General features: G+C 58.3%; 1 protein-coding gene across 1 annotated transcript in view; it reads left to right on the forward strand.

The window, feature by feature from the left end:
* Window positions 1-1,888: 1,888 nt before the first annotated feature.
* TMPRSS6 (transmembrane serine protease 6) overlaps window positions 1,889-20,056 on the forward strand; it is a gene marked incomplete at both ends in the record, with an annotated part of 30,356 nt that continues 12,188 nt past the window's right edge. Inside the window, 9 exons of the mRNA XM_080704791.1 lie at window positions 1,889-2,084; window positions 5,253-5,386; window positions 6,217-6,284; window positions 7,070-7,263; window positions 7,487-7,528; window positions 9,794-9,998; window positions 12,005-12,141; window positions 12,815-12,927; window positions 13,222-13,331. Coding sequence (XP_080560917.1) covers window positions 1,889-2,084; window positions 5,253-5,386; window positions 6,217-6,284; window positions 7,070-7,263; window positions 7,487-7,528; window positions 9,794-9,998; window positions 12,005-12,141; window positions 12,815-12,927; window positions 13,222-13,331 — 1,199 coding nt within the window. The remainder of the gene's footprint in view (window positions 2,085-5,252; window positions 5,387-6,216; window positions 6,285-7,069; window positions 7,264-7,486; window positions 7,529-9,793; window positions 9,999-12,004; window positions 12,142-12,814; window positions 12,928-13,221; window positions 13,332-20,056) is intronic.

The raw sequence follows: 20,056 nt of genomic DNA on the forward strand, positions 1-20,056 counted from the left end.
GGAGTGCAGTGGCTCGGACCAGCCACAGAGGTGTCAAGTAGAGTGTGGGTCTGGGAGCATTTGGAAGGTAGGATCCTGAGCTTTTCTGGTGGGCTGGACCCTCGGAACAGCAGAGGAGCCATCTTGTGAGAAGGCCCTTCCCTCATGCTGGTTGAGATACCTGGGCTGGGCCCTCTCTGGTTACCACGAGCCCCCGGTCCCAGCATGGAGCCTGGCTTCAACCTGGTGTTCAATACACCCGAGGCAGCCCAGAAACTGAACCTGGAGCTCTGTAGGCCAACTTGGCACCTGCCCAGACTCTAGCCCCCAGCCCTGCCCCGTGGAGGCAGCGAGGTGCAGGGGTGTGGAGACGCAGCTGCACCATCCATTCCTTCTTTCATCCATCTTTCATTCTTGCAGCTGGTCCCCTCCTGGGTGCCCAGGGGAACCCCAGGGATGAGCATGGCAGGCCCGCTGAGGACAGAGCCCAGGCCTCACACGTGCTAGGCAGGTGCTAACCATGAGCCACACCCCACCCAGGTTCTGCCTTTTCTTCAGGGGGACATTGTTGATGTGACCAAGGGCTGCCCAGGGAAGGGGGCTCAGCAGGCAGGGCCCTGGAGCCCCAGAATCCGTGGCCAGCAGATGACCTGGGAAGTTCCCTCAATCCTTCAGGCCCAGGGCGCAGCTACACTGAGATAGGCTCCCCTGGACCCGAGGCGATGGCCATGATGAGCCTGGCCACAGCGGGCCCTGGACACCCCAGCAAGGGGCCAGGGATGGCGGGTGGCCAGGCGCTGGGGAAGGATCTGAGCAGGCAAGCCACAGGGGCTGGGCAGGGCGATCTCTCCAGTGATCTCCCTATTGTTACCTGGCTGGGAGGCCGCCTCAGGGGACCAGGTGGGAAGCGATGGAGAGCCCAGGTGAGCCACCCTCATCTCTTCAATACTTATTCTGAGGATCCATTAAGCCACAGAGACATTTATGGGTGCTGTGAGTGGAGATGAAAGTCCCAGTGCTCTGGGATCCTTGCTCCGCAGATGGAAAGGGAGGGTCTTCTCTGTCCTGTGCAAAACCTGCTTGAGAAGCCAACTAGTCTGCAGTTTTCGGGGAGCATCTGAAGGCAGGTGTGGACTGGGGAACAGGGAGGGATGATGGCAACTATCATCCAGTCACGGTTTGTTCATTAAAAGCTCACCTATAGCAGGCATTCCAGAGTAGGGGGAGAGAGCAGAGAGACTGACACCTGGGTTCAACACCTATTTAGCCTGCGGGGTGACCTTGGGCATGAGGCTTAGCCCCTTTGGGCTTCAGGATTTTCATCTGTAAAATGCCAGATGTTCATGTCAGATTGGGAAAACGAGGCTGGAATAACCCAGGGCTCAGTAGTTTGTGGAACGCTCAGGTGTCAGCGTCCTCGTCTGCGCCCTGCGTGCAGAAGGCTGAGAGGCGTCTGGAGGTTTGAGTGAGGCACCACACGGGGGGCCTGAGGAAGGACGACACACGGAGACAGTGATCTCATACCGCTGAGGGACCGAGGACTAAATGAGATGATAAGTAAAATCCTCTGCGGGGCACACCATGAATATTAGCGTTTCTTCCCTTCCTCGGCCCCAGAGACTCAAGGAGTTGGCGATAGAGGGATGGTCCCCCTTGAAGGAGGCAGGTCCCTGTCCAGCGCCGTGCTGGCCCAGGGTGCTGGAGGAGCGAAGTTGTAGCCAGGCTTTCCTGAGTCTGCACCCTGCCCTCTGGTTGTCTGGGTACCAATTCTGGGGGCAGAGTTCAGGCCCCCGAAACTTCCATCTGTCCCCTAAGGCCGGGCACTGCCTTGTTTCTGGGCATCGCTGGTGCTCAGCAAAGCTCCCTTGCCTTTGCCAGGCCATCTCCAGCTCTGCCATTTCCCTCCAGGATGCCCAGGGCCGAGGCCTGTCAGGCGGCTGCTGGGCAGGGCGATGGCGGCGACGGGGAGGAAGCCGAGCCGGAGGGGATATTCAAGGCTTCAGAGGACTCCAAGAGGAAAGCCCGGGACTACCTCCGCCTGGCGCCCCTGTGGCTGACCCTGGTCCTGCTGGCTTCGGTGGGGGTGATGCTCTGGTATTTCCTAGGTAACTGCACGGGCCACCTGGGAGAGGCACCTGGGGAGCACTGGGGGTGCTGTGGGAGCACCATTGGGCAAGTCACGATGGCCCTCAGCACTAAACTCCCGTTTAGTCTTGGGCCGAGGTGTGACCTCTGTGTACCTGTGTCCTTCAGGGTGGGCCTGCTGCTGGACCTCCATGCTGGGTGCTCAGATTCCAGTGTGCAGTTTCACCCGGCCAGCTGGGGAAGAAAGGCCCTCCTGACTCCCTGCTCTTAGGAACCAGCAAGCCTGCAGACATCACCTTCCTGGGCCCGCTGCCCAGCCTGGCTCTGTCACAGGATGCCCTGAGCGGCAGGCGGTGCCTGGTGCTCCCATGTGCCTCTGCTCACTTGAGCCCAGTCTGGCTGCTCCTAGGGAGGGGACCGCGTTTCTGTGACCTCCGGGTCTCCAGGGCCAGCATGAAGGGGACATGCGGAGCTGCTACAGAGCAGCCAAGCTTGAGGACTTCCTTTATCTCTAGCTCTGGCCCACCCTGCCTGGTGTCAGGGCCCGCACCAGTGCTGTGGCTGAGTCTGCACCCTGCCACCTGCTCCTGCGGGGTGCAACTTATACATCTGCTACGGCTCTCTCCAAAACTGATGGGGACAGCCGGGCGTGGTGGCACACGCAGTTAATCCCCGCGCATGGGAGACTGAGACAGGAGGATTGCGCAGGTTCGAAGCCAGCCTCAGCTACTGAGTGAGGCTCTCAGCAACTTAGTGAGACCCTGTTTCCAAATAAAATAGAAAAAAATAGGTCTGGGAGTATAGCCCAGAGGTAGAAAGCCTCTGAGTTCCACCCTCAGTACCACCAAAAATAAAAAATAAATAAAAAAAATAAAACAGATGGGGACTGGGTCTCACACCTTCAGCCCTTAGAGACAGGAAGAAATGCATTAACCCAATGTGCCTGTGAAGATGCTCCCTGTACCTCCCAGAAAATTCATTCATTCATTCACTCACTCAGTGCCAAGCACCTCCTGTGTGCAGGGCTTGGTGCCAGGTTCTAGAGACAGCCCTAGTGTCCAGTGATTCAGCTGTAGAATCACACACAATTAAAATATAACCAGGACCTGAGGGTCTAGGAGCTCTAGAAGAATCCACCAGGCTTGCCTATGTGATTAGAGATTCCCCACTCAAGGGTCCCATGGAATTTCAGGCCCATTGAAAAGAACTGGGGGACCCACTGCAGAGCAGTCATGGGGAGACAGATCTGCCTCGGCCTGGCTCAGAGGGGTCAGGGTGGGAGTGGCGTGTCAGCCCCTGGGGGTGACAGAGTCAGGATCCCCAGGTCCGCGATGACTCACAGATTCTACTCAGAGTGGAGCAGCCGCTGTGTGCACTTTGCCACCGGCAGGAAGCCAGCGCCCCAATTAGCACAGGGCTGTGGAGGCCTCTTAGGTGTGGGGGGGGTAATTAGTCTTCAGGGTAAACCACAGAGCGCTGGGCTGTGGGGCCAGGAACTCACCTGCCAATTGTCTTCCTCTGCAGAGGAGCCAATTCCTGCCCCCACGGTGCTCCAAGGGGCTGAGGACCCAGGGGTGAGAGCGCCCAGTGCCAGATGGGGAGAGCTGCCCCCTGGGGACCGAGGGGGCGGGTGGCAGTGAGCAGGTGTAGAACGCTCCTGCCCGGGCAGCTCATGGCATGGACTGGACAGTGGGCAGGGAGATGGGCTGGGAAACGCTCCCTGCCCACCTCGAAGGAAGGATGGGTGCTGGCCGAGGATACCTGAGCAGGTTCAGCCGCCAGGGAAGAGCAGATCTTGGGTGCCCTGCGGCCTTTCCCTTTACTGGTTTGTTAATTGTCGTGTGATGTATTCCCAAGTGCTTCAGACTAGTTTCTACACACAGTAGGTTCTTGAAAAATATTTCTTCAGCCAATGAATAGAGGTATAAAATAAGGGTACAAATCCACTCTTTGTGTGTGTGGTACTGGGGACTGAACCCAGGGGCATTCTACCTACCCAGCCCTATTTTTGATTCCTTCATTTTGCAACAGGTTCTCACTAAGTTGCAAAGGGCCTCCCTAAGTAGCTGAGGCTGGCCATGAACCTGCAATCCTCCTGTCTCAGCCTCCCAAATCCTGGTTTGATTACAAGTGTGTGCCACCACACCAGACTTCCACTCCTTCCTTTCTTTCTTTCTTTCTTTCTTTCTTTCTTTCTTTCTTTCAGTACTAGGGATGGAACATTCTACCTCTGAGATATACTCCCAACCCTATTTTTTTTATTCTTTATTTTTAAACAGGGTCTCAATGAGTTGCAAAGAGCCTCACTAAGTAGCTGAGGCTGGCAGCAAACCACAATCCTCCTGTCTAAGCCTCCCGAATGAATGCTGGGATTCCAAGCGTGAGCCTCCACGCCCAGCCCATTCTTTCTACATTAGCCAAATCATCCCTGATTTAAACCTTTCCTGGTTTCCCTTATTCACAGGATGAGGCTCCAGCCTGCCCTGCTGCTGGCTCAGCCTCTTCTCACCCCTCCCCCTTCATTGTTCCAGCCAGCCAGGCTGTTAGAACCTTACCAGATCCTTAAAAAATCCCTCAGACCCTGGACCTTTGCACATGCTCCCCCAACCCTTCTCTTCTTCCCAGTCCTCATATCTCAGTGGAAAGGTCTTTGTGGCCCAGGCCTACTTCCTGTGTCAAATCACCTTAGTAGCACCTGGGCCTTTTGGCACTTCTCACAGATGGCTCCTGCATGCTGCGGGGTTACTGAACTTAACACCTGTCTTACCTGCCACTGTTAGCCACGGGGAGCTATGAGTGTCTGCGTTCACTAGTGCACCCCACATGGTAGGGTGTGGAATCCCTGAACAAGCTGCATGGATGGATACAAGAGGTGCTTACCATAACCTTTAGCTATGGAGCCACACAGGTCTGCTGGCCTTCATATCACCAGTGTCCTAGATTGGTTGCTGTGCCAGCCTCTCATTGGGAGACTTTAGGGCACCATCCATCTGTGGGCCTCCCTCCTCCCTGGCATCTTGGAGGCAGTTTTTTATCAGACAACTCTGGATGCCTGTGATGAGATGACGGTGGTGCTGATGATGGGGTGGGGCCACGACCTTGGGGTGGCCGGGCTCATATGGCGAGAGGAGTTGGTGGGCCTCGCATCCCATCTGTCTCCTGGTAATGCTGCTGGTCCTCCTATGCAGGGTATAAGGCAGAGGCCACCGTGAGCCACGTGTACTCAGGCCGCCTCCGAGTGCTCAACCGCCACTTCTCCCCGGACCTCGCCCGTCGAGAGTCCAGTGCCTTCCGCAGCGAAACCGCCAAAGCCCAGAGGATGGTAGGGCAGCACTGTGGGCGTGGATGTGGGGGCAGGAAGTGAGCGCAGGGACTGGTGTCAGCCAGTGGGCCGCCTGTCGGGAGTGGGAAAGTGTGCAGACTCTGGAGTCGATGGACTAGGAATAGGTCCTGGTCATGCTTGTCACCAGCCATGGCCTGTGACCCCAGGGAAGGTGGCTCAGTGCCATGGACACTGTCAGCACACGGCCACTGCCCTGGGGACAGGCCACTGCCGGCAGGGCAGGCTGGACATGCCGAGAATGAGTTCCCATCTGTAGAATGGCTTGGGGGGGACAGTTCCCAGGACGTCCCCCATGTCCCAAGGGTGCCCGGTGGATGGAGACGTGGTCTCTCCGCTCACCCTTCCTGTTTCTCTGAGACTCTGGCCGCTGTCTCAGAGTCTTCACCTGTGTCACGACCTCCCGACCTGAGAGCTTCGCTTCCTCCCTGTGAAGCGGGGCTGATGACAGAAGGTCTGGCTGGATGGCTGAGGCAGGTTGGAGTGACACAGTGGGACCCGACTTCCATGCAGACCAAAGGGCCCTGGGATGTTCCACCCCACCGCCTGCCATCACTCTGCGCTCCAGTACAGGCCCAACTGATCCCCGAGTCAGCAGACTGGCCACGTCCATCCCTGGAGGGAGTGACATCTGAAAGGGGCAGAGCCAGAGGGTGGGAGGAAGGCATGGGACAGGTGTGGGGTCCCTGCGCCCAGAGGCTTCCTCAAGCCGGGGCCAGCAGAACCAGGGCCGCGGAGGAGGAGGCGGGGCTGGGAAACCCATGTCATCTGCCCCGTGGAACGTCTCCAGGCTGCCGTCTCCCTCCTCGCAGCTCAAGGACCTCATTGCCAGCAGCCGCCTGGGGGCTCACTACAACTCCAGCTCCGTCTACTCCTTTGGGTGAGCCTCCCCTGGCCCCAGCTGGCCCCTGCTAGAGCCGCAGACCTGGAGGAGGGGAGGAGTCCTGTAGACTTTGGACACAATGCACTCTTTTTTTTTTTTTTTTAATGGGGGAAATTACAGTGGCACATGCCTGTATTCCCAGAACTTGGGAAGCTGAGATGGGAAGTTCGGGAGGATTGCAGGTTCAAGGACAGCCTCAGCAACTTACTGAGATGCCCAGCAATCTCTGTAAGATCTGCTTCAAAAAAAATTTTTTTTTAAAGGGCTGGGGATATGACTTGGAAGTAGAATAACCCTGGGTTCAACCCTCATTACCACAGGAAAAAAAAATAAACAAATCATAAAAATAAAATGGGCAAACTGAGTCACAGAGTGGCCGGGAGCCACGTGTGACTCCCCTCCATCTGGCTTGCTCTCTGCACCCGTGGATGGCATAATGGTGCTCACAGCCCGCACACTGCCCAGTGGCTGGGAGCTGCCCTCGGAGCCTGGCTGGGGATGGAGGAGGGTCGAGAGCAGGGACCAGGCCGGTCCTCCTGTCCACATCTGGTTCTGCCGCTCCCCACGGTCTATGTCATGGAACTCATCCCTCCCCCTGCTTCAGTTTCCTCCGTTGCAAATGGGGCCGGGGAGAGCATCTCCTGCAGAGGTTGTTAGGCGGCTCCCCGCTGAGATCAGGGTGCAATGCCTAGCACCTAGTGAGCGCTCCAGGTGCCCAGGCACAGTCGCTCCCTCCCCAGGGAGTTGGGTTAGGGGATGCTTCTCACTTCTGTCTGCCTTAGGGAGGGATCCCTCATCTGCTTCTTCTGGTTCATCCTTCAAATCCCTGAGCGCCGCTGGCCGATGCTGAGCCCCGAGGTGGTGCGGGATCTGCTGGCGGAGGAGCTGCTGTCTGCGGCCAACAGCTCTGGCCTCTCAGCCCCTCTGCTCTACGGGGCCGAGTACGAGGTGGACCCCAACAGCCTTGAGATCCTGGGTCAGTACTGAGGGAGGGGCTGTGGATTCCGATCCAAGAGGCGGGAGAAGCTGCCCGCTGGGGCTGGGCGGGCCCCTGGGTGACCCGCACGCACGGCAGGACGGGTGGGGACGCTGTGGGGTAGTCTCAGACAAGGCCGGCTCTACTAGTCTTCTGTATTTATTTCCACGGTGTTTTGCTTTATTTACTTTCTTGTCCTTGTTTCTTCGTTTCCTTTTAACAGAGGCCAGCATGAAAGACATAGTCGCACTGAATGCCACCCTGGGTACGCTACTTGGTTTCCCCTTTCCTTTTGAGTTGGAGTTTTCTTGGCTTAGTCCAGTGTCTGGGGGCTGCCTGGCTTCTGCTGCGGGTGCTGGAAACCCTGGCCTGGGGACCGGGAGGGTTCTGAGCGGGGCTTGGGCCTGTGGGGGAGGAAGGAGGTGTGTGCATGTGCGCGTGTATGTGTGTGTGCACGCGTGCATCTGTGAGTGTGCGTGTATGTCTGCTGCTTGTGAGGGCGAGCCCAGGTTGAGTTCTCCATAATTGTGGCTCTGCTTTTTGATCATGGATTCCCACCTGCCCGGGAGCCACTGTTTCCTGGTGGTTGGTAGGAAACAATCTTGCTAATGCAGGGTGCGCCAGTCACTTTGGGTATAAAGCCTGGTCTTAAGGGGACAACCGCTCTGTAGCATTCAGAGGTACACCTTCCAGTCTTCTTTCTTCTGCTCGGCCAGGCCAATCGGCCCTCCTCTCCTGCTCAGTGCCACAAGGGTTATTATCTCCCTGCTGAGTCCTGGGGAGCAAAGCACCAGCTGGGCCAACCTGTGGTGCTGTCCGCGTTGTAGTCTATGGACTGGCTGCTCTTCAAGTTGTGCAGTGCGCCACCTGGGCTGCTGTACCCCGTGGCCTGGAGCGCCAGCTCCTGAATTGTCAAATTCCTCCTTCACTGCCTAGAGTTTCCACCCAGAGCAGAGTCAGAGGTGAGCACCTCAGTCCCTTCTCTGAGAGGGAAGCAGAGTTTAGTCCTAGTTACATCCTTTCTGACCTTTCCTTCCTCCTATGCTGGGGGTCAGAGGCTTAAAGTGGGTGGAGGTGCTAGGATCGAAGCACAGTTTTCCAAAAGTTTAAATCCTGATTCCAGTGGAAAGATAAAGTGAGCATGTGAGATATATCTGACTTATTAATGAGGAGTTCTGTAGGTCATCCATCTATCCATCTATCTAATCATCTATCTATCTATCCATCTATCTATCTATCTATCTATCTAATCTATTATATATCATCTACTTACCTACCTACCTATCACCCACCCATCCATCATCAGTGGAGAAAAATGAATGTTGGAATGAGATTGCCAAGTGGGATATAAAATGAGTTAATGTCCTACTAGACAATAAAACTCTATACTTGGGTTGATTGTGTTTGGTCTTCTGAAGATCGACACTTAAACCCACAGAGGCTGGGCCTGGAGGCCTGGTCCTCCTGCAGTCAGCTCTAGTGACCCCTACAGTCTTGGGGGACTCAGTGTGTACTGCTTGGGACGGGGCCCATGCCAAGCAGGGCCCACTACTGATGGGCTTTGCATGGCCCATGAGCCAACAATGCTTTTAGCATTGTTAAATAATGGGGAAACGCTTATGCAAAACTCTGTTCCCTCTTGTTCTCAAAGTACTTATGTTATAGGTACTTCCTGCCTCAGCTCAGGAAGCCTAAAATAGTTACTGTCTGACCCTTCATAGAAAAAGTTCGCTGCCCCTCCCCATTCCCCAAAATCCCCAGCTAGGGCTGCACCCCTCAACGTTGCACTCAGGACTCTTTCGATGCTTTTAAAAATTATTGAGGACTCCAAAGAGTTTTTGTTTACATAGGTTGTAGGCATCAAGATAGATCACTAACATAGAGCCGGTACTTAAAAATAACTTATTATCCCATTTTAACCTATGTTTAAAACAACAAGCCATTAATATTAACAGAATATTTTACAAGAAATAAGCATTTTCTGCCAGGCATGGTGACACAGGCCTGTAATTCTAGTACTTGGGAGACTGAAACAGGAGGATCATAGGTTTGAGGCCAGCCTCAGTGACTTTGCAAGACCCTGTCTCAGAATTAAAAATAAAAAGGGCTGGGGTTATGACCCCGATGTAGAATGCCTCTGCGTTTAGTCCTGAATACCAAAATAAACGTCTGGATGCTCACCTGGCTGCCCAGCCAGTGAGTGAGTGAATGAATGAATGAGTGAATGAGTGAGTCAGTGAGTGAGTGAGTGAATGAATGAGTGAATGAATGAGTGAATGAATGAGTGAATGAGTAAATGAATGAGTGAATGAATGAGTAAGTGAATGAGTGAGTCAGTGATTGAATGAGCAAGTGAATGAGTGAATGAGTAAATGAATGAGTGAGTGAGTGAATGAGTGAGTGAGTGAATGCATGGTATGTATGATCATGGCCTGGAAAGGAAGCTGCAGGGAGGCGCTGCCCGGGAGGCCGGGGAGGGGAGCCGGGGAGGCGCCTCTCTGACGCCCCCGGGTCCACCTCTTCTCTCCAGGCTGTTACCGCTACAGTTACGTGGGCCAGGGCCAGGCCCTGCGGCTGAAGGGCCCCGACCACCTGGCCTCCAGCTGCCTGTGGCACCTGCAGGGCCCCGACGACCTCATGCTCAAACTCCGGCTGGAGTGGACCCTGCCCGAGTGCCGCGACCGGCTGGCCATGTACGACGCGGCGGGGCCCCTGGAGACGAGGCTGCTCACCTCGTGAGTCCCGGGATGGGGATCTGGGAGGCCCGAGGCTCGCTGAAGGGGAGGAGAGGCTGGCAGTGGCGGTGTACTGTGAGCGGCCTGCCCCAAGCCTCAGTTTCCCCATGGGTAGTGAAGCAGTTCTTCTGGTGACCTCTAAGGTGGGCTCTGGGAGGCCACCTGGGGTATTTGGAAGATTTGGACTGTCAGTCCGGCTGCAGCCTGCACCTCCCAGCCCCCGTCTGCTGCTCCCCGCTGTGTGACCCCAGGGGAGCCGCTCTGCCTCTCTGAGCCTCAGCCTTCTCTGTAGATGAGTGCACAAGCATGCTCATCCTTCAGGGTTATGATGGGAATTTAAATGAGACCCTCTGTGCCAGGATCCACACACACGGCGGGTGCCCAGGAAACGTGAGCCCGTTACGATTGCGTGGCCTGCGCCAGCACAGGTATCACGCGATTCGAGGCTACATCCCCTATAGTTTAGTTGGGGTCCAGACATGAAGGGCGCTGAGTGCCAGGAGCAGCTCAGACTTCAGTGTTTGGTAAGTGGGAGCTACTGAAAGCTCTGGAGCCGAGGTATAGGGCTCAGGACCTAGGAGAGGGTGTGGATTACAGAAGTGACCACCATCAGTGGGTGAAGGGGGGACACTGGAAACAGCCTTGGCCTCAGGGGCCCGGTCACTTCCTCCCAGTGTGGGCAGAGGGGAGCCGGGTCTAGGAGGCTCTGCAGGAAGTGGGGACACTGGCCAGGCAGCTGTTCAATGAGCACTTATGTTGTGCCAGGCACCAGGATGGTGCCACTTTTGTCCCTTGGCAGGGCTCAGCTTCCAGGTGGGGGTGTGTGTGTTCAGATCAAGGGCAGTGCTTGAGGAGGGCCGGACGCCATCCCTCCCAGGGTCTCTCTGAGCCTCCAGCCCTGAGGCTGTACCCCCGCCTGCACCTGCGGCCCTGACCTCAATCTGGGGTGTCTGTGGCTGGTTCCTGGCTAACTCTGGGAGGTGCAGAGGATCAGAGGCTGGGTGGGCTTCCCCGGGGCTCCTCCCCTTGCCAGCCTGGCCCTCCCTACTCACCGGGCACCAGGGCTCATCCCTGCAGCGGCCCTTGGAGCAGGCCTGGAAGGACGGGTCCTCATCTTCACACCCACGAGCTGTGTTGGGAGCGGGGTGGGGGGGGACTCTGGAGGTGACAGAGAACAGCCCCAACTGCACAGTTCGTCTCTGTACTTTCGGATTGTATTTATAAGGGCACGGCTGAAAGGCAATAAAATAAGCCCCTCGACAATAAAAATGGATGCCCCCAGTCCCTCTGTGTCCTTCTATCTTGTCCCCACAACCCAGGGAGGTGAGCCTGCTGAGTTAGAGATGCAGGAAGCAAGGCAGACAGGAGGGTGCCTGGGGCCGGGGCCACCTCCCTCCCCTGTGATAACTGAGCCGGGGGAAGTACTGCTCCCCGTCCCCGGACCCCGGGCACCAGGACTCTCTGCCTGGGAGACCCCGGGGTCCTTCACTTCGCTCTGCCAGCTGCAGGCTCAGGGGTGCCTGGCAGAGTTAAGTCTACGTCTGGTAGATCTGGTCCTCAGCTGCCTGCGTGCCCGTGATGCTCCCTCTCTCCGGCCAAGGCCCTGTGGCCACATGGGAGGTGCACAGCAAGTCCCCGAGCACCCCGGTGGTCCAGTCTAGGTGACTTGGCCTATGGGATTAGCAGGGACTCCGGCAGCCACAGGGGCTGGTCCCTGTTGGCATGGTTTTGGGGGGTGTCGAAGGGGCCGTTGCAGGACTGGACCCCTGCCATGGTTGTTGTAAGCTCCAAGTCTGGGTGAGTGGGGAGGCAGCCCGACCCATAGATGGCCTCTGGTTAGTCCCCTGAGCTCAGAGAAGGACAGACACCTGCCCACGGACTCACAGCAACAGGTCACCGACCTGGGCCTGGGTCCCAGGCACCCTTCTCTGTCCCTCCTGCGCCCAGCATCGCTGCACTCCAGGTCGCCTCCGCCCTGCCCGGCCATCCTTCCTTCTCTTTCCCAGGGTCTACGGCTGCAGCCGCCAGGAGCCCGTGCTGGAGGTCCTGGCCTCGGGGGCTGTCATGGCGGTGGTCTGGAAGAAGGGCCTCCATAGCTACTACGACCCCTTCGTGCTCTCCGTGCAGACGGTAGCCTTCCAGGGTGAGAGGTCAGGGGTCCTCTGGGGACGGCATGGGGGAGATGGAAGGTTCTGGAAGTTCCTCTGCTCTCCAGCCTCCCCCCCCCCACCCTCCCTGCCTAGCAGGGTGTGATGGGCAGCGCCCCTGACATTACCCCGGGACCCTCGTGCTGCTCCTGGCTCTTCCTCCTGACCCCTGCCCAGCCCTCAGCCTCTTCCCGAGGGCCCTCGGCCTCTGCTGGACCCCTGGGCCCCTCGAGTGGTGTATTCTTATGTCTGCAGTGCTGGGGTTGGACCCAGGGCCTCCTGCATGCTGTGTACGCACCCTACCACTGAGCTATAGCCCCAGCCGCTTGGAACCTCATCCTTGAACTGAGGAACAACTTCCTTCCCCGCCTTGTGACTGGGAGGCTGGCCCGGGTGTAGACAATTCTGAGTCATGCTGCAGCCCCAGGGCAGTAGCAGACATTTCTGGGCCCATATGACATGCCTGGGGCTCAGGCACTCTCTTTAAGCTGCTCTGCTGCCCCGTGAGGCATGTACTATGATTGTCCCCGTTTGCTGAGGACACTGAGGCTCCCGGCCACATGCTCACACCCCCGAGACTGTGCTGAGAGGTGGGGGCTGCCGGCTGCCTCTACCTGATGAGGGTGCGATGGGGGACGGGAACCCCGGTAAGTACTGTTGTCCCGCCAGCCTGCCAGGTGAACCTGACGCTGGAGGGCCGGCTGGACCCGCAGGGCGTCCTGAGCACGCCTTACTTCCCCAGCTACTACTCTCCCAGCACCCACTGCTCCTGGCACCTCACGGTGAGTCCCACCCCGTGCCCGTTCTGCCCAGAGCTCTCCAGGCTTCCGGGACCCAGAATGGGAGGGGCGCCGTCCTGTCCTACTGAGGAGCCCACAGGGGAGCCCCGGGTACAAGCCGGGGGAGAGGAGGGATGCGCCTGTGGCCAGGCCTCCCTCTGTGGGTCCCAGGGGACGCGTGTTTGTTGAATGACTATCAGACTTCAGCTGCAGCTAGGTGTCGGTGGGCCGCCTTCTCTGGGTGTTGTCAGCCTGCTCCTCCCCCTGGGCCAAGTGATGACCCGCCCGTCCAACCAGGTGCCCTCTCTGGACTACGGCTTGGCCCTGTGGTTCGACGCCTACGCGCTGAGGAGGCAGAAGTTTGACTTGCCGTGCACGCAAGGCCAGTGGACCATCCAGAACCGGAGGTACCGCCTCCCAGGACCCCTCGCAACCCCTTCCCCCTACAGAGCTGGCCGGGTAGTCCAGGTCCCGGCCTCAGAGCGGCAAAGCAGGCCAGGGCTGGTGTCCAGAGGGTCACTCTTGGCCCTAGCCCGGCCCGGCCCAGACTGGCCCTGACCCCTGGCGAGGCCACGCCCACGCCGACTCCACTCTCCCCGACTGGGCCCCACCCGCACTGCACCCCCCTCATGCTAGGCCCCGCCCCACAGGGTCCCGCCACGCCCAGGCTGGATCCCGCCCCACAGGCCCCGCCCCAGCTAAGCCCCACCTCTTCTGCTGCCCCCAAGCCACTAGTCATCAGTGGCCTGGAAATCAGTCCTAGGTAGGGTGAAAGGCTTCATTTCCTGGAATACTGCAACCCGTGTCAGACACCCGAGTTATCACGGAGGCATGCTGTAGATGAGGACACACGGGTGCTCCTGGCCTCCCCGGACCCATCGAAGTGCTGGTGGAGAAACCCCTTCCCCTGTCCCCACTCCCCTGCATGTCCAGAGACAGACACCATCTTTGGGGACCCCTCAGTGAGTGGTGGTACCCAGGTACCCCGCATCCTCCCCAGGACACCTGCCTGTTCCCTGCCTCAGGCCTCTGGCCTGAGGGGACGAGCTGAGTGAGCCACCAGCACAGGTCCAGCGCGCCTGCCTGGGGTCCCTCCAGGAGGATGAGGACGGCTCCATATTCCCTGGAGTAGCAGCCCGGGGTGGGGGCAGGGAGCACACATGTCTGCCTTTGGGGAGAGGCAGGAACTAGGGATTAAGGGGCTGTTTGAGATGGGAGACAGTCCCCTGTGGAGGGACACATGGTGGCCAGGAGGCCGAGGCGGCAGTGGGAGGCACGGGGTGGGGGTAGAGGGGCCTCCCCGGGTGCCATCGCTGATGAGGGCGGAGGTTCAGGGAGAAAGCAGGGATCCCGAAGCAGCCACTACAGAGACAGGAGGCCCTTCCCCACCTGGGGTCCAGGGTGACAAGGGTCATCTTGCCAGTGACAGCCAAGGAGAGATGAGGAAAGCAGGCGGGCCTCTGGGGTCTAACCGGCTGGGGTTAGAACCTGCAATTCTAGAGCCCCTGACTTCTTGGCTTCATGGATTTGGAGCATCTAATATTCCGGTGGGGCACACGCGGAAGGTCCTGGGACTCTAGGGCGCTGGGTCTGCAGTTCCTGCGCCCACCTGCAGAGCCTGTCCTGACAGGGCCCTTCTTCATCCCCCCACCCTAGCTCATTGCGTGGCCCAGGAAGAAAGGCCTGTGCTGTGACTCAGGCTGTAACGTTGGGGTGTTGTATTGGTAGTGTGACTTGGGACTATGATGTTGGGTGACAAACTTTAGATATGACTTGAGTCAGTGGTGTTGGGGTGACAGGCTGGGCTGTGACTTGTGCCTGTGGTGTTGGGGTGACAGGCTGTAGGTGTGACTTGGGCCTGTGGTGTTAGGGTGACAGGCTGAGCTGTGACTTGTGCCTGTGGTATTGGGGTGACAGGCTGGGCTGTGACTTGTGCCTGTGGTGTTGGGGTGACAGGCTGGGCTGTGACTTGTGCCTGTGGTGTTGGGGTGACAGGCTGTAGGTGTGACTTGGGCCTGTGGTGTTGGGGTGACAGGCTGTAGGTGTGACTTGGGCCTGTGGTGTTGGGGTGACAGGCTGTAGGTGTGACTTGGGTCTGTAGTGTTGGGGTGACAAGCTGGGGTGTGACTTGGGCCTGTGGTGATTAGGTGACAAGCTGGGGTGTGTGGTGTTAGGTGTGACTTGGGCCTGTGGTGTTGGGGTGACAGGCTGTAGGTGAGTCTTGGGCCTGTGGTGTTGGGGTGACAGGCTGTAGTTGTGACTTGGGCCTGTGGTGTTGGGGTGACAGGCTGTAGGTGTGTCTTGGGCCTGTAGTGTTGGGGTGACAGGCTGTAGTTGCGACTTGGGCCTGTGGTGTTGAGGTGACAGGATGGGGTATGACTTGGGCCTTTGGTGTTGGGGTGACAGGCTGTAGGTGTGACTTGGTCCTGTGGTGTTGGGGTGACAGGCTGTAGGTATGACTTGGGCCTATGGTGTTGGGTGTGTGACAGGCTGTAGGTGTGACTTGGGCCTGTGGTTTTGGGGTATGTGACAGGCTTTAGGTATGACTTGGGCCTGTGTTGTTGGGGTGTGTGACAGGCTGTAGGTGTGACTTGGGCCTGTGGTGTTGGGGTGACAGGCTGTAGGTGTGACTTGGGCCTGTGGTGTTGGGGTGTGTGACAGGCTGTAGGTGTGACTTGGGCCTGTGGGGTTGGGGTGTGTGACAGGCTATAGGTGTGACTTGGGCCTGTGGTGTTGGGGTGGGGTGACAGGCTGTAGCCATGACTTGGGCCTGTGGTGTTGGGGTGACTGGCTCTTGGTATGACTTGGGCCTGTGGTGTTGGGGTGACTGGCTGTAGGTGTGACTTGGGCCTGTGGTGTTGTGGTGACAGGCTGTTGGTGTGACTTGGGCCTGTGGTATTGGGGTAACAGGCTGTAGGTGTGACTTGGGCCTGTGGTATTGGGGTGACAGGCTGTTGATGTAACTTGGGCCTGTCGGCTTGGAGTGGGTGATAGACTGTAGGTGTGACTTGGGCCTATGTTGTTGGGGTGGATGACAGGCTGTAGGTGTAACTTGGACTGTGTTGTTGGGGTGTGTGACAGGCTGTAGGTGTGACTTGGGCCTGTGGTGTTGAGGTGACAGGCTGTAGGTGTGACTTGGGCCTGTGGTGTTGAGGTGACAGGCTGTAGGTGTGACTTGGGCCTGTGTTTTGGGGGTGGGTGACAGGCTGTAGGTGTGACTTGGGCCTGTGGGGTTGGCATGGGTGACAGGCTGTAGCTGTGACTTGGGCCTGTGTTGTTGGGGTGTGTGACAGGCTGTAGGTGTGACTTGGGCCTGTGTTGTTGGGGTGTGTGACAGGCTGTAGGTATGACTTGGGCCTGTGGGGTTGGGGTGGGTGACTGGCTGTAGGTGTGACTTGGGCCTGTGGGGTTGGGGTGGGTGACTGGCTGTAGGTGTGACTTGGGCCTGTGGGGTTGGGGTGTGTGACAGGCTGTAGGTGTGACTTGGGCCTGTGTTGTTGGGGTGTGTGACAGGCTGTAGGTATGACTTGGGCCTGTGGGGTTGGGGTGGGTGACTGGCTGTAGGTGTGACTTGGGCCTGTGGGGTTGGGGTGGGTGACTGGCTGTAGGTGTGACTTGGGCCTGTGGGGTTGGGGTGGGTGACTGGCTGTAGGTGTGACTTAGGCCTGCACTGTTGGAGCACAGGGCTCATGAGGGGACATTTCTAGGTATGGCTACCGGCTCCTTCATGGAGCTCCTTTGTGGTCCCCTAGCCACCCCCATCCAGGCTGAGATGAGGGAAGTCACCACAGGACCCCAGAGTGACCCCGAGATTGGCCCATGAGTCACAGTTCTGTGAATGAAGATGACATGTTTTCCTGCCACCATCCTGTCCCTGCACCTAATCTGGTATCTCAAGGAGGGGGAGACCCATCTTGGGGTGACGCCCTCTTGCTGGCCCAGCACAGGTGTTCAGCGGCATGATGATGGGATCCATGGCGCCTCTCAGAGGGAGGCTTGGCGGATGTGTGCACCCACAGTCAGGCCTCCTCTCATCTGTCACCAGCCACCGGTGTTGGGATGCCCGGTGCAGAGCCCACCGTAGCTCTGCATGTAGCCGGGAGGAGCTGGGTGAGGGTCTGGATACTGGGTGCTCGGGACTTTTGAGTGCCCCATAGTAATGATGGGGTGTTTGAAATGCAGAACCATGACAGGTGCCCGTGGGATTGGAGGGAGCCTCCCCCCTGCCCCTTGCACCCAACCCCACCACCCATTGTACAGGTGGAGAAACTGAGGCCTGAGGACGTGGCCTCTCGCCCTCCTCACTCTTGCTGCTGGGGAGGGACTCGGGGGTGCCCTGGCCGAGTGGATGTGGGGCGGGTGAGGCTTGGCAGGACCCAGCATGCTGGCCCTTCCCTCCCTCTGCCCAGCTACCTGGCCTCATGCGCACCAGGTTTCTCCCTGGAATTGTGGGAAGCAAGGGGGTCAGGCTGGCCCGGGGGCCCTAGCCTGTATTATTTACCAGCAAAAAGATGTCAGGCGAACAAGGAGCGTTTATTATTTCCTAGTAGGATGTTATCCTAAATCAGGCAGCAGAGGCCGAGGGGAGCTACTGTAGAAGCCCATGGAGCGGGCTCCACACCTGGCTCTGCCTCCTGCTGTGTGTGCCAGGACTCCCCCGCCCACTGCCTCGGGGGAGCTGGTCCCAACAGCCAGCGGCACGGAGAGGAGACTGGGCGCAGCTCAGTGACACAGCGCTCACCTCGAAGCCCCCGGGTTCACCCCGGCATCTCACACACACAGGCACAGAGCTGGGCGTGGTAGGGCGTGTCTGTAACCTCAACTTGGGAGGCTGAGACAGGAGGATTGCGAGTTCTAGGCCAGCCTCAGCAACTTAGGGAGGCCCTCGGCAACGTAGTAAGACTCTGTTTCAAAATAAAGAATAAAGGCTGTAGCTCAGAGGTAGAATGTCCCTGGGTTCGATCCCCAGTACCTCCCTCCAATAAAAGGCATGAAACAAACTCCCTTCTCCCTGAAGACTAAGTGAGATAATGGGTGGGACTTTGGCACGTGCAGGCCTGGATGAGGCGAATCTTCGTGTACCAACCATGGGTTGATAATGGTGCTCTCTGTTCCACACAAGCACTGAGCCAAGGGTCAGGGGACTGTTTCCTTCAGTCTCAGCAACCTGGGAAGCAGGTGCCATCTCAGTGACCTCGCCTGCGTCCAGTGACTATAACAAACTCCCCGAGGCTGAGTGGTTTATAAAGGTTTGTTTAGCTCGTGGTTGTAGAGGCCGGGGAATCTCAGAGTGTGGCGCCAGCATCTGGTGAGGGCCTCTTGCCGCAGCAGAACACGGTAGAGGTGTCACACTGTGAGATGAGCCAATTTTGTGTTTGTTTGATTGTTTCCTTTTTGTTTTTGCTTTTGTGTTACCAGGGGTTGAGCTCAGGGGTGTTTGTGTCTACCTCTGAGCTAAACCCCGACCCAATTTTATTTTTCACTTTGAAACAGTCTTGCTAAATTATGATGTGCTAGCTTCAACTTGACGTCCTCCTGCCTCAGCCTCCAAAGTACTGGGATGACAGGGGTGTACCACCACGCCCGGCCCAAACCGTCCAGCCCATCTTCTCAGACCCCCACTAAATGTCCAGGGTCCCAAGTGGAGGATCGGATTCCCGCTGCCCAGGCTTGGACGGGCAGGTGGAGGGGGCCCCTGCGAGCCACCAACCCTGTGGTCCCTCTCCAGGCACTAGAGGTTTTTGTTTTACTTTTCAGTGCTGAGGATGGAACCCAGGGCCACACCCCCAGCCCTGTTATCAGCTTTGATAATGATCACTTCTGTTAGTGCTGGAAACTTCTCTGAATGAGTGTTTGTTGGGAAATCTGTTGTGTGGGCGTCAGAGGCGTGACGGGTCCCTCAACGGGTGGCTTTTGGGACGCAGAGTTTGTAGGGTTAGGGTTTGCAGGGCTGAGGAGACTAGAATGGCCGTGAGTGGGGAGGCGCAGAGGGTGTGTTGGGGGAGAGGGGGCTTCGCCCCTCACACCAGCATGGGGACAGGGAATGGTTGTCTGGGCCCCCAGGCACCTGGCTCCACTCTTCTGAGCCTTTCCCCCCAGGTCTGTCCTGCTGCCCTGACTCCTCTGAGCCCCCTGCCCTTTAGTGGAAGGACTTGTCCTAGTGAGATCCTGCCTCCCGCAGCTCTGATGAGCAGAACCCACTCTTGTGGGCGGCTCAGCGGCCCAGGCTTCCCCCTTTCTGGGAACCCGGCCTCACCAGCTTCCTCTCCTGTGACGTCACTTCTCCTGTGACGGCCCAGCCACCTCTACTCGCGCCCAGCCCTCAGGGGAGGCTGAGCGCGGCTCCCTCTGTGGACCCTGGGCCCTGGGGTCCTGCCTGGCTCTTGGGGGCCCTTCTGCTCCCCTGAGGCGCTGGGCAGCCAGCGCCCCCTTGCGGCCACCTGGTTCTGGGTGCCGGGCCCTGCTGTGCCCTGGGAGCTCAGCCTGACTAGCCAGCGCCCCCCCCCTCCCCCAGGGAATGGCATTCATCCCTCTGCTTCAGTGGCAGGAGTCAGGCCCAAGGTCACGGCTTGTCAGAGGGGAAGCGGGGCCTCGGACTCACCTGCATCCTCAGGGCCAGCTCTGGCCGCAGGTGGGATGCCGCTGCCCCTTCCTTAGTGCCCGGCTTCCCTGGCCCTCCTGTGACCTGTCCTTAGGAAAGCACAGCCTGCCCCTCCCCTCCCCTCTCCTCCCTCCGTCCCTTCCTGCCTCCTTTCCTCTTTTCTTCCCAGCCTTCCAACCAGTCCCCCAAATTGCTCTGTGTGAAGTCGCTGGCAGCCATGTGGACAGGGCCTCGCTTACCATCTAGACGAGGCCCCGCAGGACAAAGTTCCCCACGCCCAGAGGGCGGGAGAGCATGCAAGCCACGGGGTGACTGCCTTTGCTCAGGGCTCAGCACACCTCCGGCTGCTGGTGCTCTGGGAGAAGGCTCAGGGGCAGAGAGGTGGGAGAGTCAGAGCCCACATTCTCCCCCAGAAGCCTCTGAGCAGGAACCAGAACCTCTGACCCCCAGGTGGCCAGGCCGGCCCAAGCTCCTCGCAGCAGCCCACCTGGGGAGAGGTGGGACCAGCTAACAGGGCCGAGCACCATGCCT

The sequence above is a fragment of the Muscardinus avellanarius genome, assembly GCF_963383645.1.
Source record: "Muscardinus avellanarius genome assembly, chromosome: 11".
Taxonomy (NCBI): domain Eukaryota; kingdom Metazoa; phylum Chordata; class Mammalia; order Rodentia; family Gliridae; genus Muscardinus; species Muscardinus avellanarius.